This window comes from Podarcis tiliguerta, assembly GCF_965153285.1.
Source record: "Podarcis tiliguerta genome assembly, chromosome: 13".
Classification (NCBI taxonomy): domain Eukaryota; kingdom Metazoa; phylum Chordata; class Lepidosauria; order Squamata; family Lacertidae; genus Podarcis; species Podarcis tiliguerta.
The window spans coordinates 26,512,490-26,538,695 of record NC_139546.1 but is presented as its reverse complement, the minus strand read 5'-3'; the positions used below and the strand labels follow the sequence as shown (position 1 = coordinate 26,538,695).

Below are 26,206 nucleotides of genomic sequence, written 5' to 3'. Positions count from 1 at the left end.
CTCAAGAATGAGTGCCTCTATAAATGTTGCTAGACATTTTAATGTGAGATAAACTGTGGTTCCTAGGGAGCAGATTTTTAACAGGTGGTCAGTCAATTTTAATAATAATAATAATAATAATAATATTTATACCCCGCCCATCTGGCTGGGTTGCCCTAGCCACTTTGGGCGGCTTCCAACAAAATATTAAAATACAATAGTCTGTCAAACATTAAAAGCTTCCCTAAACAGGGCTGCATTCAGATGTCTTCTAAAGTCTGGTAGTTGTTTTTCTCTTTGACATCTGACAAGAGAGCGTTCCACAGAGCCGGGTGCCACTACCGAGAAGGCCCTCTGCCTGGTTCCCTGTAACTTGACTTCTCGCAGCAAGGGAACCGCCAGAAGGCCCTTGGCACTGGACTTTTAACATATTATTGCAAGCTAATATTGGGCCAGAGCAGGTTGTAAAGCCCCCAAACACAATGGTATATGTTGTTTAATAAAACCTTCAGGGAGAAATTTAGTTTAAAAGTCAAATGCTAAAAATGTACCACTACCACCCCAATTACTGCCAAAAACCCCTAGATTTCTATTTGGGTACTTGCTTCTTCTAAACCATGTTGATCTATAAAAACCAACAATGAGAGCTAATTTTGAAAGGTGCAAGCATTTAATCATACCTACATTTCACTGAGATATACAGTGGTACTTTGGTTTAAGAACAGCTTAGTTTATGAACAACTTGGATTAAGAACGCTGCAAACCCGTAAGTAGGTGTTTTGATTTGTGGACTTTGCCTTGGAAGCAGAACATGTTGAGTGTGTTCCATTTGTAAATTGAGTCCCCCGCTGCTATGGGAAAGCATGCCTTGGTTTAAGAACGGACTTCCGGAATGAATTAAGTTTGTAAATCAAGGTACCACTGTATAGGCAATCTGTTCTAAGAGAAAGTCCACCTCTATGTTGGCTTTGTGTGCTTGTGTGATCTCCCATCAGCAACACAAAGGCCACCTTGCCATTAGCCATTTGCTCAGCTCTGCTTTTTAAGAGTAATACGATTTCAGTCCCTTGCATGTTTAATTAACCTCCTGACCTCTGTTGCTTAATGCCTCTACTTAAATAGCTCACTTTAGGGGAGGGTGGAATATACTACAGTAAGTAGGAGAGAGAGAGGGACTGATCAGCTCAGCTCCAAAGTGGCCCCAAGCCACAGTAGCGAAAGAGGAATTTGCTGACTGATTTATAATTTCTTTTTTATACTACTTAATTAAAATTTCTATGCAGTTTACAAGAAAAACACACTAACACACAAAATGCAAACATTATTCTATAAAATTACTCCCAAAACTTTCAAGAAAGCACTAAATGGAAAGTGCCAGCATAACATCATACTAGACATCTGACAGTTTCAAGTGGTTTTTCCATTAGTTTACACTGGGGCTTTTATTGTATTGGGTAATTGTTTTATGATAATTACATAGTATTTAAACTTTTAGCATATTATTTAGCCTTATTCGCTGTGTATGTATTGGAGTTTTATATTGGAGTCTTATTTCTTAAGTTTTCAAGACCAACGATTAGTACAATTGAATTTGTGGTTGTTGTTGATTATCTGAGGATAATTTAATGTTGCATTTCTGGGTTTACATGCTATCCAACAACATGTCCTCACCACAATTACTTCTACAGCTACTATGGGTAACATATATCATCCACCAGTATCATTAAGGTGAAATTCTGTACTACGCTGATTATGATTATTCCACGAGCATACAGGTCACCAGAGAGGTTTATATAGAAAATTTACATGTTGCATGAGGGACCTGGGTGTAATTGTTAGGATGACACCAGCCATGCTTCTGAAGTAGCTGGGAAGGGAGAAGAGTTCAGGGATTGTTATTTTTAAAAATGTTGTTATAAGTTGTGTGTCTTTGTTTCTCAATTTGATCCTTTGGACCTACTGTGGTATTTTATGCACTGTGAGATGGTTATTTTTATTGATTATACTTTAGTAATTATTCAATGGAATTGCTAAGGGTGAATTTTTGTTTAATTATTATTTGCTGGTATTTTGAGAGTTAATGTTACTGTGTACTATTATATTCTAATGTATTATTGAACATTACTTTATTTGATATTTTTATTGTAAAGTCAAGTTTTTATCATGACTTTTTTTGTATTGGATCAGATTATTATAAGGTGTGTGATCTTTGCCGTATACTTGGTTGTTGCAAATCCACCTTGTGCATAGTAATATAGAAATTAAAAGTGAAATGGAACGGAATGAAATGAAATGAAGGCAATGTGGAAACCAGGCCTTACTGTTAGCTAAATACTACAGTTAAATGGGGAGGCCTTTTTAAAAAGGCTTCTGAGTCTAATGTTTGGGACATTGTAGCAGTTGTAGGAATTGTTGCTGAGCAACTAGATGTGTCTCAACCTGCTGTGTTCCAAACCACAGCTTCAAGAGACGTATATGAAGGTCAAAGTTGAGGTAAGAGCTCGCACTTTCTCTCCAATGGCTCTAGATGTCAGAGTAATCTTTTTGTCCTCACCCAAGGGTAGAATCCAAAGGGAGATGTCAGGGAACTGCCATCAGTGCCAGAGGGAGAGAGCAAAATCCAGAGGGATTCCGGAGAGTGTCCCGGGATTGGGAGAGGCAGCCCATCTTCTGGGGAAGAGAATCAGCGTAGCACCAGTGGAGAAGTGGAGAAGGGGGGCAGATGGGGGAAGCGGCGAGGCGGTCCCATGACTCCTTGCCGGGGACCAGCGGGGAGAGTAGGGGTCCTCCGCTGCCTACGCCCTCCTTGCGCAGAAGGCTTTCGCGCAGAGAGAGTAGGAGAGGACTAGGCGTCAAAGAGCTTCTTTGCTGGAAGAAGTTTAAGAAACTCCCACTGACGGATTCTGCCAGCGATTGAGACAGCCACGGGTGAGTGGGTGTCCGGACAGGAAAGGTTCACTCAGGCAACCCAGCCAGGTGTTTGCACCGGCTTACGCATGAGCAACCCCTAGAACCATTACAGGGGAGAATAGCAAATGTTGCATCCCAACTATCACTGGCTGATGAAGGGACTTATTTTACTGGACAAGCATTTTCTAGTCCTAATTTTGTATATTTAAAGGAGGGGGGAAATAATTTCTGGGACTGCTAGCCAAACCACAAAGAGCTGCAGAAAGGTTCTACAAACCTTTGATGTGTGCAAATACTTACCCCTTCAAAATGAGCAATTTTACAAGCTGTCATAACTACAGCAACCCAGTAAAGGGAAGCTACAAACCCCTCAAAAATAAAGAACATATTAACTGAAACTAAAAATGAAAAAGCAAAAACACCCTTGTCTGGAATTCAAAGAAATCAAGGGGCTTTCCCAGTTTCCTGTTCTGATTATTACACCTCCTTATATCCTGCATTGGAAACTGAATGCTCTCCAAAGTTCCTGTCAGTTTTGAAAACTGCTTCTTGGGCACTGCAGGGAGCCACAATAGGAAAAAACAGAGCCCAAGGGACAACTATACAGGCAGAAGCTCTTCATAGGGTGCATTAGATCTTACCTTTGAAACCAAGAGCACTGAACTTTCTAGCAATGACAACATAATGCTGTAGATCTTTGTGTGAGAATGGGAATCTTGGGGGGGGGGGCGAATTTTGAATGCTATTCTTTTGAAACAAACAGTCTTAGTGAGCGAATGGGGAGTAAAATGGTAAATGAAATTCAGTGTAAACAAGTGTAAAGTGATGCATGTAGGTGCACAAAAAGAATAACCTTAATGTGACATATACAGTGATGTGGGGGGTTGAACTGGTGGTGACTGGCAAGGAACGAGACCTTGGGGTAGTAGTGGATAGCTCAATGAACATGTCGTCCCACTGTGTAGCACGTCTTAAGTATCTGCCTAGCCTTCCCTTGGACTGACCTGTTTTAATATCACTGCTATATATTCACTTTTGCTCACCACACTCACAAATGGGAATGGCTCCCTCTTCTTTCTCCAATGCAAATATTGCTTCCCAGCCATCTCTAAAAACCAATCCCCCAGAGATACAATCAGGTTGAGATTAAACAACAAATACTTAAGCAACAACAGAAAAACCAGCCTTTAAGGCCAAGGGCAAACAGACATAGGATTTCCCTGAAAACTGGAGCAGTCACCAACCCCTCTTATCCCTCTAACTGGGAACTCCAATTCCTCAGACCATATGCAAAAGTCAGCCAAACAATTAAACAAACACCCATAATTAAAATATTCTGAAATGGCCATACACTAAATATAGAGATAGTCCTCCATATGAAGGAAAAAATGAATGATTTGCCCAAACAGAGAAACCATTATTTTCCAAGTGAGCAAATTACCAAACCCACCCAAGCTGCCCTGTTACTGATAGGTATGTGAAGGCAGGCAAAAATTAATTGCAATTTTCCACAAGGCTAGATTAAACAAAAAGCTTTCTCACAAGAATAAGAAGTGACAAAAATCATCATTACAGAAAAGTGCTGCATGGCTTGAAGAAGTGCCTACGATAAGGGAGCAGGAACCATCGCAACATGATCTCTTATGCAGGGATGGATGCCACTGTTCAAGCCTAAGCTCTGGCCTACATTTAATGGACTGACAACACAGTTGTCCTCTAGTTCTCAGGTGTGCTGGAAAGCGAACAGGTTCCAGATCCGTTCGAATACTAGCACCGTAACTCATCAAATGTTATGATGTTGTGTTTCCTTCTTTACAACTGCACATTTATGTGGCTGCCATCTGCATTGAGTGTGTGTGTGTGTGCAAAAGAGTTAGAGCGAGAAAAAACAAACAGTGTTGGCATGGTACTCCTGTCCCCTATTTTCCTCCCTTGTGTTGCCAGAGCATGATGAAGTGGCAGCAGAAAGGGCAAACAAACCTCCAGTGTCAGACACAATGTAGGAATCCCAGTGCAAAGTCATCATGATTAGAAGCCAACCTGTTGTCCACACTACTGCAACTCAATGGGAGAAAAATAATGCTTTTCACTCAACACCCCCGTACATGAGACGGCAGGACATTCTTTGGAATGAAGGAATGAGGGAACAAGAACTTACACAGCAGGGCTGTATGAAAACACACCAGCCTTTGTCTGACAGAAACTGATGCCCATTTATAAGCCTGTCCCCTTGATAAGACTCCCTTTCAAAGGCTGCCCTGCCAATGTGCATTAATGAATTTTCGCAGTATGCACAACAGAAAGTTTCCAGTTCTCAAAACTCTTGCTTATGGTTTAACTTTTTATAAACTCAGTCCTCCTCGTTTGTTCCCAAGAGCAAAGTTTGGCAGAACCCTGAATGCAGAACTCAGCTTCTCAGGAGGAATTCCAGAAAGACTGCCGTATTAATCTGCTGCTAAATAAATAAATAAGAAGTGGCTTGCAATACCTCCAAAATTAATCATTTTATTGTGGCAAAGCTTTCATAAGCAACAGCTTGCTTCTATACGCATTCCTTAGATGTAAAGAGGTCTCTGGGCTTATCTACATTTTGCCTTTAAGGGAAGCATCATTCCGTGGCAACTCTATGTAATCTCGAGTATGCAGCTTTCCATAGTAACTCTGCCAACTGCATGAAGGATTTATATGAGAGCTAGACTACAGCAGAGTAGTGGACATTGATTTGGGTTCAAGTCTCTGCTCTCAGTGAATGCAGCCTTATAGAGTTGTGAAGCTAAAACAGGATAACTCATGTGCTGATTATTTCTAAGGAGTCAGTTATACCCCTGAATCTCTGATTGTAAAGAAATTCAATGAACATTTTTCAGGAGGATTCTAAAATGCATTAAGTTAACAACTAAAATTTAACCACACAATTAGGCTACGAAGGATACAGTCAGGTTAGTCTCAATTGTCCCTACCTTCCCCAACTGCAAGCAAATGGCTTGCTAGTGTGAAAACTCAGGTAACTGTTGACCCTATGGCCATACCAAAGTGTTTGGTAAAACAGTGCACATCAATAACCTCATAACACAAAGCTGGGCAAGCAATATACAAATACATGAGCAAACGGGGGTGTTTTCATGGGGCCTGCAAGACCAAAACCCCTACGATCAGTACGCAGATTAACAAACATCCAGCAATGGAAATATATGAAAATGCAGTTTTATTATTTATATCTGAAGAGCTTCAGGCAAGTTACAATACTTAGCAAATCCTCAAAGCAACTATGTGAAGATTCAGCTCAGAGTGTGTGATTTGCTGAAGGCTAGTCTGATATGCTTCACTGCTAAGTTGATCTTCCATATCCAAAATAAACAAACCTTCTATCCCCCTGATCCGCAATGTGGGCTAAAGTTCAAGAAACCAGAGATAACTTTAATCACCTAAAGTTTTTGTACACTGTACTAGCAGAGATGTTGGAAAAATGTTTGAAATTCCCAGAAACCAGCTCCAAAAGTTTGGGAGACAGAATCCAATATTTAAGAACGAAATAATCAGTAAGTAAGCTTTAGGTATTGACTATTCTGCTAGCTGGAGAGAAAGGCCAAGTGATGCTATCTAACAGCCAGTATATGATGTCACAACCTTTAAAACTAGCTGTAACAATGTAAAGCAGCCTATCGCTGATCTACCATGTCTGTAACCTGAGCTAACTGGATTGGCAAGTTTGTTTTACCGGTTCTTTTATCTCACGTTTAACATTAGAGTCCACCACTTTACACTTAAGCAGGTACTTGCTACTGCTCACTGGTATGCACACATACAAGCCACCTTAAAAAAACTGCTGACATTTAGTCGGCAAAGAGGCAGGTAAAACTGGTACAATCTGCAAGCCCGATGAAAGATTAGACAGGTTGGAGTCACAAGATGGTAGGTTGAACATAGTAAGTATATAGCTGTCCCTTTACTATTTTCACACTTTCATAAGGAATATAGTATCTGTCACTGACTTGATAGAATCAAATTTTAGGCAGTAGAATAGAGCATACAATCCATAAATAAAGATTTGAGAGACTGACTCAACTCCTCCTATCAGTTCACACGTAGTTCATGATTTTTGAAAAGGAGAATTATAGGATGAGTGAATAACAGCTCTGCATCTTTACATTGGATTTCTAGTGTCAACTTTAATAGCAAATGTTTCCCATCCCTCCTCTATTTGCATTACATTTCCCATTCCTCCTCTATTTGCATTACCAAAAGCTAACAAAATATTATATACCACTAATAAACATTTTTCTTTGTTTGCTCTTTAGGCTATGTGTATTCTTAATTCCTGAGTTTATTTGTGTGACATCTTCAGGTACCTTGTATGTGCGGCAGAAGAGACACATTTAACAATAGTTCCAACTAGGGATGTTTGAGGAATGCCATATTTATGAATTCTGATATGAACTGACACCTCCCAGACTAATGTGCAGTTCAGAATTTAGTTTCAACAATTTTTACGCTCACTTTCCTAATGTTCCAATGCTGTCCTTAGCTCTAAAAATGTACCAATATTTGTTAGAATGTGCATTGTGCAAGAAAATGCATTTAGATATGAGTGTTTTGAGAGATGCAAATTTTCATGCAGATCTTAAAAAAAAAATGCAAATCAATGTGGAAACTGGAGAGAAGCAACTGACAAGTGAACACATGTGAAGTGTCACAGACTGCAAACAGGTTGACTAGTCCATTTGTAGTTCCAACAGTAAACCAGTGGTCAAGTTCTAGCTTAAACACAAGTTTATTATTAACAACTGTATCTAACTGCTAGCAATCAAATCTAATAAAACTTCAGAAGATAAAGCCAGGGTGTAAATCTTTAAAATTACATTCACGTCAAACTCTCAGTCAACCAGTTATTACAGGCTACAAACCACTAAAGGATGGTCAGGAGCTTAAAAACAACACTGTAATATTAACCATCCTGAATGGCTGGAAAACGATCCCCCTTGCATTTGGAAGCTGATGGCAGTGGCATAAAAATCTATAAAGTTAGTTTTAATTTCCTCACTCAAAGATTTGAAAATTTTGAGCTGCGAGTTGGCTCAAACTGAAGCACCTTGACCACAATTGCTCTCTTTGGGAATCTAAAGCAGATTAGCAGTCATGCTGCCTTTCTTTTTAGGAGTCTACTTGTTTCTAATACACTGTTGCATATTGGTAAATAGATTAATTACAAAGACCCCATAGTCTCCTGTGCTTTTTTCAGCCAAAGAAAACCAAACCACACAGTACTGTCCCTGAACTTCTCATTGCTTAAGGAAGAGGTAGTGGCAAGGCACATACCAATATACCTTATTTAGGTTCCTAATGCCTGTTGATTCTGCATGGCATAACCACACTCAGTAAAACTAGCCTGACTGACAGATTAAGAGTTTTGGGAGATGTTTGCATAATTCTGCGCCACCTTCAGAATTTGTTGAATTTACGGATTTTATTGACTTACAGTCAACTATAGTCTCTGCTCACTCAGCTATTACCAAAACTCCTAGACTTGCACAAGCCAAAAGGCGACTTACCGAAGCAGCAGTTCTTTGGGAAGTTTTTTGTTGATTGCAGCCTCATCACTGTTTGAGAACATCTGCAATAGAGAAAGCAACAACATGCATTTACCCTGTTGTGTGGATCATTATCTCTTACAAACTTGGGGGAGCATGGCAACTTCATAAGGGAAAGCTAATTTTGAGGCAATCTGAAAAGGTGGCATTTGAAGAAGACATAGTGCCTTGCATGTTTATTTTAAAGGCTGGTATTAAAATATAGTGCAACTCACACTGAACATTTGGGGTTGTGTTGAATTCTAAATGAACTAGCCTGAATAATATGGCTGTTTATTTTGGTTTCTCAGTAACAGGCCATACACCATATGCCCCACCCCCCAAACCCTCAAGTGTGTCCCTTTTTCCTGCTGGATTATGTGGATGTGCAACAGCTAGATACAGACTGAAAAGAATGGATCAGAATTCCAAATACAAGTTCCCTTTTATTAATTAGGTGAACAGGTTCTAGCCCCCTAAAATAATTTCCCTGTTTCAGATTGAACCTTGATCCTGGGGCGTATTTGCTTTCTCAAAAGTGTACATCTTGGATCACTTGCTTGAGTCGTTTCCTCTGAAAACACCTTGGTGTGCTGCTTGTTTGTTTGCCCCCTATCTATTAATGGAGCACTCTCTTATAACAGAGCTATAACAGACCTTGAGATAGAGAGATGTACTTCTAGATACTAGAAGTCATTTATCTCCAAGTCACATCACTTGCTCATCTAGTAGGTAAGGGTAAGCCTAACACATCAACTGTTTATTATTGTTATAATTTATTTAATGTCTGTGTCACCTAACAAGTGTGACTCACAATAAAAGCAAAAGCCTACAATGCCACAAATACAATTCGTTGGGGTTTGTTTTTAAAAAAATAAAAAATACACCAACACAATAAAGGAGACATCAACAACAAAGTACCATTTTAAACAGAAAAACTAAATAGACACAGACCCCTCAATCGGCAAATAATAATCCCAATGAACAGTAGCAATCCACCAACATTTGTCAAACTGAGCTCTTCAGGATTTCATATCATAAACCATTTCTCAGAGCATATGGTGTAGTAAATCATGCTGAAGATAAACAGGTCTGGGTTTGGTCACTGCCTGGATGGGAAAATGTCTGGGAACCCTATGTACACTTCTTTGTATTCCAATATGGAAGAATGGCGATATATAAATAGGAATGCAGGAAATTGTGTAGTCACTATAGTGGAGGAGAGCTGGCTGATGGTAAACTCAGTAGTGTGGGCTATTTCTTTGGCATTTGGACTTTGCACTCCAAAGATGGAAAGTTGGCATAACCGGTGGAAGTTTGCTGGGCATACATCAGCTAACAGCCATGTGTTTCTCTCAGCATCTGTATCCCCATCAGTACCAAATTCACGTACACTCTTCACTTGGAGAAGCCACAGCAGGCATACAATTCAACAGTTCAGATTTCTACACAAAGAGGAAGGAGTATGCAAACAGGGCCAAGAACTGAAGTAGTGGGCCAGCTCATATGACTTCACCAGTCATAGAAATCAGGATTTTTAAAAATCCATGTGTAGTATGTATTAAGATTTCAGCTGGCATGTAAAAGACACAACCTGGCTTGAGAGAGCAGGGGAACAAGACAAGAATTATTTGCTTCGGGTTTAAAATAGCCCAGCACGCCAAGCATTTTGTGTGTGTGAATATGCAGGTAATCTCTGTGCATTGTGGTTATGGCTTTGCAGAAATAGATAAATAGGGACACTGTTTCCATAGAGTTAACACTGCAGATAGGTAGCATTTGTGAAATGCTGAAAAAAAAAGTTATCAACATGTAACCACATCAGTTACCTAGAATTTTGATGCCAGTTCCTAAAAATTGCCCCACCAACCCAAGAAAATCCCAGAAAATGGTTTGCTCACCTGACAGAATTGGAGGCCCAGTTCAGAAAGCACATACCATGGGCTCATTCCTGACACACGGTTCCCTCATCCACTTCCTGGTTCTTTTATATTTGCTGTTAATAGCCAAATGAGAAAACTTGGGTTAGCACCTTGCCTCCAAACCGTGATTTGAAACCACACTTTGAAAGGGCTTTGTAAATCATGGTTTGGAGTCAAGACACCAGCCACATTTTGCCAATTCAGACCTCTTGCTATCATCATCCTTGGCCATTGTCCATGTCAGCTGGGGTACATGTGCGTTGGGAGTTCAATAATAGCCAAAGTGTAACAACATATACCCCACACCCAGTTTACTATGATGTTTGAGTACGTAAAAAGTTAAATGAAGAATTTGCTTGTGGTGTAATTAAGGATAGAATATTGTCCTTGGGGTGCAAGACTTGGGTTCAAATACCCACCAAATTCACTGGGTGACCTCGGGCCATTCAGTCTTTCTTATAGGAAAACTTCTTAAAAGAGGGGATCAATTGCCAGAAGGAAGGAGTGCATCAGAATTCTCTCTCTTTAAAGTGCCTAAAGACCTTGCACCAACAAACCCTAGCAAATGCATCTGAGGAAAGAATACAGGTGCAATGCAGACTGCACCCCATCCAGTAAAAAAATCAGCACCCAAGTTTTGTTCTGCTCTCTTCCTCATGTTAAGAGCTCAGGTTAGGTCTTGCTGCATCTTATTTTACCCTTCATAAATCTTTGAAGCTGATCTGACTAGGAGCTGTCAGAACTGAACACTGCTTGATGCTAGGTCTGCTAGGCTCAAAGACCACTGCTCTATTTATTACCCCATTTATTACCCCATTTATTTATTACCCCATTTATTACCAAGCAGCAGAACAGGTTGCTACTTTCCTCACAGAAGCTGTAATTTTTTAAAAAAATAATCGAGAAGAATCTCTACAAGCAGAAGCCTCACCTCATACTCTGTCTTGATGCACCAGATGTAACACAGCTATATCTACTTCAGTGGCACCCAGGTAAGCAAGTTTGCTTACAGCTAATCAATCATCTTTATAAGGTATGAGCTTCCGACCATTTATTACATGTCACTTCTGCAGAAACCAGGTCATGCAATTTAGTCAAAAGGAATCCCTCTCCCTGGACTTGAGGCCAATTTGTAGGGTAAAACACATGTGCCGAAATTATGAAGAGGAAGACACCATATACAAGTGTTATATGCTAAATGCTGGAAGCTTCTAAGTGAGCGGTTCTCAACCTGAGGGTCCCCAGATGTTGTTGGACTACAGCTCCCATCATCCCTGAGCTCTGGCCTTGGTAGCTAGGGGTGATGAGAGTTGTAGTTCAACAACATCTGGAAACCCACAGGTTGAGAAAGGCTGTCTAAGTCAAGATGAGAGTGCTTGGTCTTAAGAGGAGAACATAGCTATAGAAGACATAAAGTAAAACTAGTAGAATGGAGAGAACCAGTGGGGCACAGTTATATCTGGATACAAACTACAGCAGGGGTGTGAAACTTTTTTCAGCTCAAGGGCATGTTCTTTTCTGGCAACTTTCTGAGGGCCACATGCCAGAGTTGGCTGGGGCCAGACACACAAAAAAGGCAGAGAAATGAATGTATATGTTACCTTTGTACAGTCAGGTAGTTTCTACACTTACTCACACACCCATCTCTATGTTTCATCTAGGTAAGAAAGAGGCATTAACAGAGTCCAAAGGCAGACACAAACATTCAAGGGTGTGTGTGTGTGTGCAAGATCTGGGGAAAGTCCCAAGGGCCAACTAAAAGGGTTTGGAGGATTGCATTCAACCCTAGGACCTCAGGGAAGGGTGCACTGGAGGTGGTATCAAAGAGAACACAAGAGTTCAACCATCTAGAAGTCCCCCCAAAGGCAAACTCTTCTACAAAGATCACTGATTAATTTAGTTCAGGACCTCAGGGAAGGGTGCACTGGAGGTGGTATCAAAGAGAACACAAGAGTTCAACCATCTAGAAGTCCCCCCAAAGGCAAACTCTTCTACAAAGATCACTGATTAATTTAGTTCAGGGGATGTATGATCACCACCTCCCAACTAAAATGCCCAGGGTGACCTTGAGATGGAGACTGAAATAAAGGGGGCACCTAAAGGAGGAAGTGTCATAATAATAGCCAACCTCCAACTACTCTCACAGATTGGAGCATGCATACACCCAATCACAACCAAGAGGTAAAATTTCCAGATACCCTAAACGACTCTGCCTTAGAACAGTTTGGGTCATGGAACTGACCAGAGAGATGGCAACCCTCAACTCAAGTGGCGCCCAAGACCTTGTGTGAGATGTAAGTGTTGCTGAACCAATTTGAAACAGTGATCACAGTGCCATGTAAGTGGACAATTGCTAAGAAAGTCCAACACGGTCACATTTGACTTCAAAAGTGGAAACTTCCCCAAAAATGAGGGGTTGCTTATAAGACAGTGGAACGGCAAAGTCAAGAGGGTCAAATCTCTCCAGAATGGTTTGGGGCTGTTTAAAACCACAATAACAGATTGGCTAGAATGTACAGTGCAGATCAGTAAAGGTACCACCATGGCAAAGAGGATGGCAGCATAGTTAATGAGCAGAGCAATGGAAGCTATTAGAGGTAATAGGACTTCCTTCAGGAAATGGAGTTCTGTCCAAATGAGAAGAACAAAAAGGAACATAAACTTTAGCAAAAGAGTTGTGAGCAGACCACGAGGGATTTTTAAAAAAAGAATTTGATGAATACTTTGTTAAAAACATAAAGAGGCCAACAAGTAAACATTTTTAAAATAAATGGCTGTTGGATAAAAAGTGAGTCAAAGGTGTGCTGAAGGAGGAAATGTAACTGCAGAGAAGCTGGATGAATTCTTTGCATCTGTCTTCACAATGGAAGATGTAGTTCTCCAGAGTTTCAGACAGGAATCTTTCCCAGTCATAACTGGAGATACCAAGGATTAAACATGGGACCTTCTGTCTGCAAACACATGCCCTGCCACTGGCTATGGTCTCTTTCTTCGCTGTGTGAGGTAGAGAAGCATGGAATATTCATTGCCTGGCTCAAGGAAGGTCAGAACAGATATTGATTTGCTGGCAAACTCAGCTGCTTCTCAGCTGAGGCAGAATCAGGACTTTATTTCCTAAAAAAAGAAAAAGAAAAAGAAAAGAAAGCTCACACAAGCCCTTATGATTAAAAGAATCAATGCCAAAATCAGCAACCAGCAGAAACTGCTAGTCTGGAAAGAAGACCTTGACATTGTAAAGGAATTATTCCAAAGGACAAGGTTGCAAAGGAGATCTGGTCTGAGAGCTTTCTATGGGCTGGAGCTGAAAAAAAGCATTGCAGCTTTGTGCTGGCACATACAGATCTGGGGGTATTCTTCTAAGGTTTTTGTTGTTTTTAATGGGGGGCATTGTGGATGAACCGTTACAGCTTATAGCATTCCGGAAGATCTTTAAGAGCCTAGTTAAGTAATAGAAACAGAATTTAAATATAGGGCAGGATCTAGTATATCTAAAACCCTTAAATATTGTGCAAGTCAGTGTCCAGGGAAGAAAAATGGTGAGAGTGGGCCATGAAATCAGAAGCAAGGAGGCTTCTGAGTTTTCAAAACGCATGTGGGATCATAAGAGAAATTAAAGGCATATTTTAGTACCTGTCCCAATCACCTTTCAAGTAGCCTACTACAGGTACCACAGGCAGGGAGATTTAATAGCACTCTTGGATTCAAGGAAAATATGAGAATCCACAGGCTGGCCTTGACATGGCCTGTACTACTCTTGCTTCTCTCTCATCTCATGATACTGCTTGCTTTTCAGTTCTGTGAACCAGGCGCCAAGTCACCTTTCCCAAGAGACAGACAGGGTGCAGAAACTTGTATTATAGCTGGGATTACTAATTGTTGGCCCTTCAGATGTTACTAGACTACAACTCTCAACTATTGACCATGCTTGGAGGTGCTGATGGGAGTCAAACAACATCTGGAGGGTCTAAGGTTCCCCATCCTTGCATTATAGCATTAACTAAGGTGGCCCATACAAGAAGATTAAAGCATAATAAAAATCAGAATTGAATGCTTATGTTCTTTACACTCTCTTAAACTAACTTTTATATATTTTGTTGTTTAGTCGTGTCTGACTCTTCGTGATCCCATGGACCAGAACTTTTATATATATTTCTAGTCAATTATAAGTAAATAGTTTTCCACTGTAACACTCTCTTGCTGCAAAAGTTTTCCTGAGATGCTGGGTCAAGTGCATTGCAGATGCAGAACAGCTCAAACACTTTTGTGATCCATTTTTTATTCCAGTTCCAGTACTGTATCTATATCTTTTACTTCAAAGAGAACTTCCAAACACTCCAAAATATTTATAGACTGAAAGGATACAAGTGAAATACAAGGTATCCTGGGCATATATAGAAATACATTGAGTTGAAGAGGCCTTTCACCAAGAATGTGCATGGTAGACATCAGACCATAAAATAGCTTGCATATTTTTTTGCCAAACTTAAATCCTACCATGGAGTACCAGTTCCAAAAGAGCAACCATGATTATTCTTGCTGCCATAAAGTCAAGCTAATGAACTCTGTCGCCTTTGAGTACAAAAAGAGACTGCCTCTTCCACCATGTACAAATGGCAACATCTGAGATCAATGAAGTTATTGCTTAGTTTCCACTACTTGGTTTCCAGAAAATATAAGGGAAATGCACATGGTCTGCAAAAGAAGGGCACAGCCTTGGGGACACATGCTTCCATCTAATCAGGGTTCTCTTGCTAACTAGGATTTGAAACGAGAGGTCGAAGTAGTTTTACACATCCTAACTGCATCAGTGAGATATAAGCCACAGCTAAGTCAACAAGGGAAAGGATGGAATATGCACTCCCATGGCTAGTTCCTGATTTACAAATCATGCTTTGCAGGGAACCAGTGTTGTGCCTGCATCAGAACTTAATTTGTATGTGACACTTAAATCACTAACTATAACCCATCCTGAGCCTTAGGAATTGGCTTGGACTAGAAGTCTAAAAAGAAAAATACATTTTGCCTGCTATTAGTCACCCAACATGCACACAGGGAGTAACAAGATTCTGTATTTCTGTTTATGATGCTGAAATAGTTCTTCCACAAATTGTATTTAAAAAACCACCATTCCTCTGGGAGGAGCTGCATGGAGAATATTGTCCACAGCAATTTATAAATAATACAAACAGTTCAGACTGGGTGAGCTTTCTTTAGAAGCTTCCCTGCTGTCCAAGGACTTCTATTTTCTTTTCTTCACTTTCCTTTTTACAGCTCACTTTATAAACTGTGTTCTCTCTGGGAAATGTGTATCTGCAGACTGCCACAGTCACCACACTCATGAATACCATCATTAAAAGTCTGATATCTGCTCCAAGCACAGGCGTTATTAGGCCCGAGGAACAGGAACTGATGGATGGCCAATTACATATACCAAACAGTGCTTGAAACTCCCATTCTTCTGGGCACATTTTGCAATAGAGAATTTCATTAGCGTGAGCAGTTTCTGAGCTCTGGACGCAGTACTGCGCCTACGATTTCAGACTAAAACTGCAGAGTGGAAGGAAAGGAGGACCGTTTTATGCCTCCCCACTTCCAGCTACTCTCTGAAGACTTAATATTCTTAAGAATATTAGAGGGGTGGGCAGGGGAAGGACTAGACCATTTGAAAAATGAACATAATATTTTAGCTGCAGTTCATTGGTTTTCAGCTTTGTATTCTTGTTATAAAAAAAAGAGTACCTAGGCATTCCGTTGTTGCGCCTATAACCTAGGTTTAAGGTGCCATTTAGCTCCTAGCTTTCATATCTCACTTTCTAACACTGATACCAAACCCCTTCTCTACAACTTCCGTAGGCTTCCTGAAATTATGGTGTGTGTGTTGGGAAGCAACAACAACAAGGTCAGAAAAAGATGAGGGAAGAATCCATGAAGCACCTTGCCTCACTCCTGAGCCATTGCCCTGCTTGTACCATGTTGTTAATTCTTTGGGAACAATAAGCAATTCAGGCCCAGTGCTGTAGAGCAGATTGAATACTGGCATTTCAATGGGGTCAACATAGGGCAACTACCCGGGAAGGAAAAAGAGGGCAAGCGAGTCAGGCAAAAACTGTGGCATTGATACCCAGGCCTAGACAGCACATAGTTAAATTATGGAACTCACTCCCATAAGAGCAAGTGGCGGCCACCAACTTAAATTGTTTTAAAATAGCTTTTGGCAAATTTATGAAGGAGAGGGTTATTGATGGCTTTTAGCCATGATGGCAATGCTCTGCCTCCACAATTGGAGCAATGCTTCTGAATACCTATTGCTGGAAACCACAGGAGAGGAGATTGCTATTGTGCTCAAATCCTGCTTGCTGGTTTCCCACAGGCTTTTGTTCAGACATTGTGAGAACAGGATACTGTACTAGATGGGCCATCGGCCTGATCCCTCTTATGCTCTTATGATCCATCAGCCTGCAGTCTATGCCAAAAACTGCCAACACTAGAGGGGACAAATAAGAATATGTCTTCTTATGTTAGTTTTGCAAAGTTTAGGCCTGGGCAATATTATCGATATATTGCCCAGGACCAGTGTGAGGAGCAGGCCGCAATGTCAGGTTTGCTCAGCGGTATATCGCTGGTGAAACTGCCACTGCTCCAAAGTTCCTCTGCTAGCAGCGTCTGCTGGGGGAAGTCAGGCGCTGCTAGCAGAGGGACTCAGGAGCGATGGTGGTTTCACCAGTGATATATCACTGAGTGAAACCGCCATCCCACACTGCCCTCATACAACAGAGAGGGATAAACAAGCTGTAGCGGCGAGGCACCAATACAGCTTGTTCCTCCATCTACATTTTTTAACTGCTTCAATGTAGAGCTGCCCTTGCCTCAGTAGAGCAGTTAAAGAAGCCTCCAGGCCGTCGCTGGCTCCCACAAGCCAGCTGTGGGGTGGGGGCTCCGTGAAACTGCTCAGCTGAGGGGAATGCGGTGGCTGCTCCCCACAGTGAGCAGTTAAAGGAGCCCCAATGCTCTGCCCGCTTGCATGTGAGCAGCAAGAACACCTGGGCTGTCTCAGATGGGGGGAGAACCTTCCTTCTCCCCAGCTGAGCTGCACAAACAAGCAGCATTGTGCCAGCCTGTGAGCCTGGGTGAAACCGCCTCAGCTTTTGAGGCGAGAACTGAGGAGGTTTCACCCGGTGTCTTGCAGGCAGAGGTCAATGCACCTAGTTTTTTCAACACTGCAGTATACTGTCAAACCTCAGTGTTTGGCTGACGATACACCACAATGTTGAAAAGCTGATGTTGTCCACCCCTAGACCAGTTAGACCAATATTCTGGTATTTTCATTTTGATTGCACATACTCAATTTTTCTCCACCACCCTCCATTGCTGATACGCCTTTTGAATAAACTGCTTAACTGGATTTCTGAGCTGTGCTGGTTTGTTAACACACTCAAGAGGATGGTTGTCCCAACCGCTGCTCCACTGTTGGCTCTTAAAATGCCTGGTAAAACATGAGGGAGATAGGATGAAGTTGCCAAGCAAGACACTTGGAATTCAGCTGGCTGTTTGCCTGCTCCTGAGTAGACAACCACAAGACAGTGGGAATCCTGCACTTCTTGTCTTAGGTAACATATAACCATGTAGTAACAAGCAGAGAGAGAGAGAAAGCTGTTGCAATTTATCTCTTTTTAACCTGGAAGTCCTTGTGAGAAACTAACATCATCATGCAAGATAGATCTCAGGTTCTTATGGGTGGAAATGTAATTCACAAGAAGAGCAAAACAAAGGCCAATGGTTTTTGCTCACCCTAAAACACCCACACCCACCCACAAAAAAGGCTGACTTAAAGGGTTGTAATCTCCCCTGCTTTGTTTCAAACCCTCAACAAAATTTGCCCAAGAGTTCTCCTTTAACATTCACCCCAGATCACAGTTAAACATTAAGGAAGAATATTTCCACTCCTGTGACAAAAAGAAAATGAGTATAGTTATTGGGGTGGTGAAAAGTATGTATCAAAATTGTGAATCATTCCCGCTTCAAGTACTTTGAGATTATCCTATTTTATCCTCACAGCCGTACTGAGAGTTAGGTCAGGCCAAGTAATAATGCCTTGTCTAAAGCTGCTCACTAAGCCTCATGACTGCAAAGGGATGTGAACAAAGGCCCCATAGACCAAGCCCAACAGTCTATCCATTACAGCATACTGCCAATTTTTATAGGGGTAACACTCATGCATTCTCTTCCCTACCCCCATTGCTATTGTGGGACTAGTCATTCTGAATGCAACAACTGTCCACACAAACACTGGCTCCTCTGGGATACCCAGAAGATCTGAAGGAGTGCTATTAACAATTCAGAATACCAGAACACCAGCACAGATATGCAAACTATATTGGTGTCAGAGCATTGCTGCTTCTAGTACCGTAGGTGTTCTAACAATGGTGTGAACTCTCCTGCTATTTAAGAACCAAGATGACTAAAAGTATTGTACAAAGCATTAAGCAATCACTGTGTATAAGGAATGCAACCTGTATTTCACAAACAAGACAGGAATGTTGTCCGACTGAGAGATGGGCACATGGTAGCAATTAGAAAAGGGAAAAGGTTGGGCAACAAGTCTGAGGAGTAATCTTAGTACTTTATTGATCTACTGTATGAGATTAATTAGATTTATGACTGTCTACACACGAAAAGAATCCTGAAGCAATTTACAGGGGTAACATACCACATACGATAAAAATCTATTACAACAAAATATAATGAAAGTGTTCATCCAAATCACCCACCAGTGGGTTCCGACACTGTTTTCTCTGCACTTTTTGGTTCCACCATTGGGGGTGTGTGTATTCTTTTCTCTACAACTTTACACTACCCGAAAGCCCAGAATAAGAAATGTATTTGCTTGGAGACGGAAGACCGACCAAGTCCCTGCAGATAGCATTCCACAAATGCAGAGTTGGGGGCACAGAGAACACCCTCTTTACAACAATTAGAAAGGGATATATCTAATGCTAGGGACGCGGGTGGCGCTGTGGGTTAAAGCCTCAGTACCTAGGGCTTGTCGATTGAAAGGTCGGCGGCTCGAATCCCCGCGGCGGGGTGTGCTCCCGCTGTTCGGTCCCAGCGCCTGCCAACCTAGCAGTTTGAAAGCACCCCTGGGTGCAAGTAGATAAATAGGGACCGCTTACTAGCGGGAAGGTAAACGGCGTTTCCGTGTGCGGCTCTGGCTCGCCAGAGCAGCAATGTCACGCTGGCCACGTGACCCGGAAGTGTCTTCGGACAGCGCTGGCCCTCGGCCTCTTTGAGTGCGATGGGCGCACAACCCTAGAGTCTGTCAAGACTGGCCCGTACGGGCAGGGGTACCTTTACCTTTACCTTTATATCTAATGCTAGTCAAACACAGAGTAGATCCACTGAAAATACTTGGGTCCATTAATTTCAATGGGTATACTCATAATCTAGCTGGATACAAACCAAAGCCCTTTCGCCATTCTCCCTAAATTTGTAAGTGTGAGGAATATAAAAGGACTGAAAGTGCTGATCAGTTGACAAGCATGACCAACCAAGTGAGGTATACCTACCCTCTTTCAGAAAAAAAACTCCAGTGCCAAAATGTTGTCAATGTTCAGTTCAAAGTCTGATGAAATTTAGGGAAAAAAATTGCACTTGGATTCGAGAAACTGTTACCTTTATTAATACCTGAAAATTATTTATAATGAAATAAAACAACATTAATTCTAACCCATCAAAGATATGTAATGTCACACCACAATTCTCATGATGAACTGATAATGTTTTTTCTATTGTATAGTGATCTGATCCAATGCAGCAGCATGAAAAGGGCACAAAAGGAAAGAGATCTTCACAACTGCCCTCTTCCTGGAGAACTGCCAAAGTAAGAGCTTGAACATCTTCCAGAAGCATTTTAAGACTTTCCTTTTCAGGCTGACTTTTTGCGGCTAAGGTTAAGCCGGCATGGTGAATGAGGATGTACATACTTAAATGGGGTTTTGAAATCCTGGTTCCATTGTGTGTGTGTATTTAAAAATGATAAATACACTCCACAGGTTAAAATGTTCCTTTAAAAACATAATTACTAGGGTTTTGTGCATGCCATAATTCAATGTAAGCATGGGTTTGTTAAAAGGATATGTAGTCTGCTTTTCAATTAACAAAGATGAAGAGTTAACTAATACAGAACAATAAAAACAATACAAAGGATTGACCCTTAAGAGAGTGCTACCCAAAGGCAGAAACAACAATCCCCAATATCACCCATCAAGGTAGGAGAAAAGGTTTAAGGAAAACCACTGCAGTGCAGTGACCCCACTTACAACCTATACGTCCAGTTCAAAGGGATACAATCATCAATGGCAACAGTTCACAAACATGCTCATTATTCACACTGGCATATACATCTTCCAATCAGTACAGTGGTGCCTCGCAAGACAAAAAGAATCCGTTCCGGGAGTCTTTTCGTCTTGCGGTTTTTTCGTCTTGCGAAGCAAGCCCATTGACGGAGTAGCGCTATTAGCGCTATTGGCTAAAAAAGGGCTAAAACCGGCTTTTTTAGGGGGGGGATTAGCGGTTTTGCTGCTAAAATGCTTTTAGCAGCTTAGCGATTCAGAATAAGGGGTTTTGGAGCAAAAAAAAAAAATCGATTTTTTCGTCATTTTTCGTCTTGCTAAGCAAGCCCATAGGGAAATTCGTCTTGCGAAGCGCCTCTGCAGACGGAAAACCCTTTCGTCTTGCGGGTTTTCCGTCTTGCGAGGCATTCGTCTTGCGGGGCACCACTGTATCAGGGTGAGTCCCCATCCTTCTCCAAACCTAAAGGACAGAACTCTTGCCGATGGCATGCAAAGTTTTGGAGTCCTCTGTGAAGCAGCAAGGTGTCTTGCTGCTTTCTGAACATCTCAGAGACTCATTATGTTAGGGGAGGCAGAGGACAGGGTTTCACCAACTGCAGCCAGAGTGCACCTCTAGGTCCGCATGTTGCCAGTTAGGACCCCACCCACCTTAAGTGAAGACAGTTAGTGGTGAACACAAATCTTGGCTGGTTAATGACAAGCAAAATTCGTGGACTTCTGATAGATGGTACCAAAAATTGCTGAGAAATTAAGGAAAATCAACTTATCTTTCTCCCAGCAAATATCATCAGCTATGGTAATAAAATTAGTAGGGGTCCCAAACTCCAGCAACAAAACTGACTGAAGAGGGTCATGTTAAGCAAAGTCATCTTGATGAGTCTGGAATTGCTTGGCCTTTTTGATTATTCTTGGTCATAAAAGCAAGCTGAACATTGGCTTCCCCAGGCTCTTTATCACTAGCCATGATGGATAGGGGTCAGATAGGCACGTCAAATGTACTGATCCAAAAGCCCCATTCACATCCTTGGCTCGCAAGCACTTGGAACTCGTCCAATAAAACCTACCCAAGCACCCATGTGGTTGACTCAGAAAAATGGGTGGAATCAATTTGGAATGGATGCAAATGATTTCATCCACAGAACCTGTCATAGAAGGCCATGAGTTAAGCCTTCCAGCGAAGGAGACACAGAATGGTAAAGCCCCAGCTGTACAAAACCTTGCACTCAGAGGTGGTGAAATCCACAGATTTCTACTCCACTGTCACTATGAGGAAATAAACCTTTTACCGGGCTGTTTGATTGGCATTGCTACAACTTTTCATCCAAGTGAGGTCCATTCCTGCCACCTCATTATTACCAGCTTGGCCTGCTTGCCAGCTATGACCATTCCTGGACATGGATAGCCTGACCATGGCAGTCCATGCACTGGCAACCTCAAAGCTAGATTACTGCAAAGCTTCTATATGAGGATGCCCTTGGACCTGGTTCAGAAGCTCCAGCTGGTACAAAATGTGGTGGCCAGTCAGCTGATGGAGCAAATGACCAACAACATGTGGCATCATTGTTAAAACATCTCCCCTGGCTACCCATCTACTACTGAGCCAAGTTCAAGGTCCTTGTATTAATTTTCAAAGCCCTGCACCACTTAGGTCCAGGGTACTTAGGGATTGTCTGAACCCTTAATATCCCAACTCGATTACTAAGATCATCTGCAGGAGTGTCACTGGTCATCCCCTGAGTTGGTGAGGCTCATCTGACAGTGACATGACACTGAGCCTTTAGCATCATCTTCCAAAAAGAGATTCAGCAGGTGCCTTCCGCTTTAACCTTTAAGTATCTGCTGAAAACATTTCTATGCCACCAAGCATATGGATACAATTAAGAAAACAGATTCCTGTAATAGTTAACTGATTATTTCTGGCATTTTTTTACGTGTTTTTGCATATGTGTGTGTGCGCGCGTTATAAACCACTTTAGATTTCTTAAAAAATGAACAGTGGCATACAAGTATTTTTATAAATATATAGCCCACAGTTTTCCCTTAACCACCACAAGTTCACACTTCTAATGCCACTGAATCTGTTCAGGGATAGCACACAGCAGCTGGTCAAAGGTCAGACTGGCCTTTGTCCCATGATCAGATACTGGACAATACTTTTTAACACAGCTTTTGAATAGCAAATCATTGCTACAATGTGGCACATAGCCAGACACTCATGGGGCTGTAGCCAATTAAACAGATCTGCTAGTGCAAGGATTTCTGATTGTGCAACAGAACCTCCCGCAGGGTGCAGGGAGAGAAATTGGGAAGTTCATTTGTGCAAGGGCAAATCCTTGTGCTGGGGGATCTATTTAGAGTAATACAGTCCAAAATAGAGAGATCCAGGCACCAGGGCCACGGAGACCCTTGAACATAGACATGAAATTATGCACCCCTGTAATTCAAGTACTACTGGGTTTAGAAAAATGTCATCATTTAATCAATTGATGATTTGGGGTGGTATAATTACCTTTCTAGTCAAAATAGAGATGTTCAATTAAACACTGCAATGCACATACACAAGGGTATAATTTGATTTAATCCAATATGATTTCTTGGTATTACTCTTTGTGCTAAACTTCGTACTTATATCACACAGTGGACAGCTGTCATTAAAGGTTGGACCATGCTACACACTAGGGAGGTGGCATCTGGAAATTAACTGGGATCAAATTGTAATATTTTATACAATGCTAGTTTCTAACTAGCTGTGAATGTGTGTAATCTGAAAGGAAGAGGGCATATCAGGCAATAAGTCATGTTAAGGAGGACTCACAACATTCACATGTGACTAAAAGCCTAAATGAAAGCTAAATGCTGAATAGGTATAATTAGAAAAAAGTCCTTAATTTACAAACTAGGGCTTTACATTCACCTCAGAAACAAAACTTAAAGGCTGGGCAATGTTCTTAAACCAAGAATGCTGACTGTGCCACTGGTGCCAGACCACTGCCACTTCTGCTGCTGTCTCCCACCGCTGTGGTGAGGCCTTGCAGCCTGCTACTGATTTTGCCACCAGGCCACTGCTTTAATTGCCACTGCCGCTATTGCCAGAGAAGTCTCATAGGCTGCTACTGCTGTTGCCTCCCACCATCACGACAAGGCCTTGCAGGCCATCCGCACTTCTGCCACCGCTGCCATGAGGCTTCACAAACCACAGCTGCGACTGCTGCCACCAGGTCAAATATTATGAAACAGTTATCACAATGTAAACTTCAAACTGGTTTTAGACAATATATCCCTCTGTCACCCAGTCCTAGTGAGCATCAAAATCATCTGCAAAAACAGAGTCTTATTTACTGTCATTTTAGCAGGTGACACCATGCAAATTTGCACACCACCCCCTGTAAATGGATGCAGAACCACTCCCTTTCAGCAGCACTTTGCAAGGTGTTTTGAAGTCCCCTCTTCAGGACTTCAAAGTATCTTGAAAAGGTGGATGACCCTGCACACCTGTCAAATTTAGTCTGCGAAGCTGATCCTGAAAAGGATTTGGCCCATGGAGCCAAGATGTTTCCCCACACCTGTTGTAGAGTCTGTGTACTCCTTGCATAGAATTACCACCACAGGTTAAAGTGGGAGTTTGCTTAATCCCCCAAAATATGCTCCTGTGAGAAAGACACCGTGTTTGCAGAAAAGGAGCCTTTACATATGAGTTGTGGCGAATTACTACAAAAAGGGAGTTACTGAAACAGAAGAGGTGTGTGATGAGATGGGCTCCATACATACAAAATACCGTGCACTTATTCGGATTAAATCGTTTTGAATAACCAATTCTTCCAAGGAAATGGCAGTGCAGTTTAGAATCCTAGCCTACCCATAAGTGTATGCATTACAACACTTTCATCACTGCAAGTACATGCAGCCCAAACACTGAATCATAGTATCGTGCAACAAACTAACTATTTAAAAAGGAATCTTGTCAGAGATCTAGCATTCCAATTGTCTCTACAATTTGGGCTCTTTAAAGGAGGCATAAATAATTGATTAATAATAATAATCAATTATTATTACTCACTACCATCCAAATACCCTCCAAAATTTCCTGGATAAAGTGTTCAAGTTAACAGTCAAAATCTAAATCACTTGCAGTATAGCATCCTTTAGAAATTAACCAGTCTGGATCCTGAAGGGCATTTGTGACTTTTGAGTTATATCAATATGAATCTCACACACAACATTCCCAAATACAGCAGTTGTGAGGACATCTATGTTGACCAGAAACAGATTTCACATCCGGGGGGCGGGTCAGACTTGTTACAACAAAGAGTGTTCTGTGGTACCTTCATGATTTAACAAATTTATTATAAATTTTGTGGACCGCAGTCCATTCATTTGATGCATGAGGTGTAATTGTGAATTGGTAAGCACTGGCAAACACATGGCTGAGGGGAGCAAAGTCAAATGGAAATGAAATTCATAACGAACAGTGCCTCAGAGCAAGATAATTACAGTGACCAATTAACAAGGCAGTGTTGATGACAGCACCAACATCTTGGCATTGGTATCCAATTAACATATGTATTGAATTGTAATTCATCTGTTTCATGCTGGACTTTCCCTTTAGAGATCTTTGGGTTTTATATTCCTGGGTGATTTACATCTAATGCTACTTCAGCAATGTCAGATCAGCCACAGAGCTTTCCTTAAGTGACCAGGGAGTGCTGCCACCCCATTGATTTTAAAGAGTGTTCCTACTCCTGTTCCTATCTCACCAATTCCCCTCTCAGTTCTGACAGTATACGAGTTACAGGTGCATATGCTCAACTATATCAACATGGCTTCTTCACTACTAGAGTGGAATAGAAACGATTAAGTATTGGTTTTTCTCTTGCTGTAAACCGAGGCCATTGTCAAAAAATAAGGAGGCAGCCTACTGAGCAGTACTCTATTGTTTGCTTTGCTGCAGAGCTAAGTGATTATTTTCTCCATAGGAGCCACACCTTCAGAACAGACATTCTTAACAAATGTTCTCATTCTGGTACAGAGACCAACTAGCTTTCTTCCACAAGAGAAGGGAGGAAGGGGAGGGTGTTCATTATTACTGTAATGACCTGATTGAGACAAGCAGACATGAGGAGTAAGAAAACAATGCTTAATGGACAGCCCATATGGTATCAATTCATGATGTAAAAATAGGTGATTGCCCAACAGGCTTTCAAGCATAACATTATTTTTAAAATGTCTTGAAAACCACATGCAGTTTGAAATATTTCACTTAACCTCTTAAGTGATTGGGAACATAAATTTCAGGAGAGATTTGTGTATATAACACCATAGCTCTCAAAATATATAGATAGCCTCATAAGGAACTAGGTCACAGAAGTTAAGAGTTCAGAAAGTGAGAGTTTAAATGGGTGGTCTATGACTAGACAATAGAGGGACGCGGGTGGCGTAAAACTTCAGCGCCTAGGACTTGCCGATCGCATGGTCGGCGGTT

At 41.5% G+C, this 26,206-nt stretch overlaps 1 protein-coding gene and 1 long non-coding RNA gene across 5 annotated transcripts in view; one reads left to right on the top strand and one right to left on the bottom strand.

Annotated features, from left to right (window-relative positions):
• FBXL20 (F-box and leucine rich repeat protein 20) overlaps window positions 1-26,206 on the bottom strand; it is a 67,256-nt gene that overhangs the window by 32,063 nt on the left and 8,987 nt on the right. For 2 of the 4 annotated variants that reach the window (XM_083408712.1, XM_083408709.1), the window contains exon 2: window positions 8,439-8,500. In XM_083408712.1, coding sequence (XP_083264838.1) covers window positions 8,439-8,500 — 62 coding nt within the window. Of the gene's footprint in view, window positions 1-8,438; window positions 8,501-10,357; window positions 10,453-11,979; window positions 12,266-12,382; window positions 13,493-26,206 lie in introns of all 4 variants that reach the window. The other 2 variants (XM_083408711.1, XM_083408710.1) reach the window with 2 other exon arrangements.
• On the top strand, window positions 1,946-26,111 carry LOC310662046. The gene is made up of 3 exons (XR_014504224.1): window positions 1,946-2,472; window positions 20,172-20,255; window positions 25,701-26,111. It is a non-coding gene; the product is annotated as an uncharacterized lncRNA (long non-coding RNA).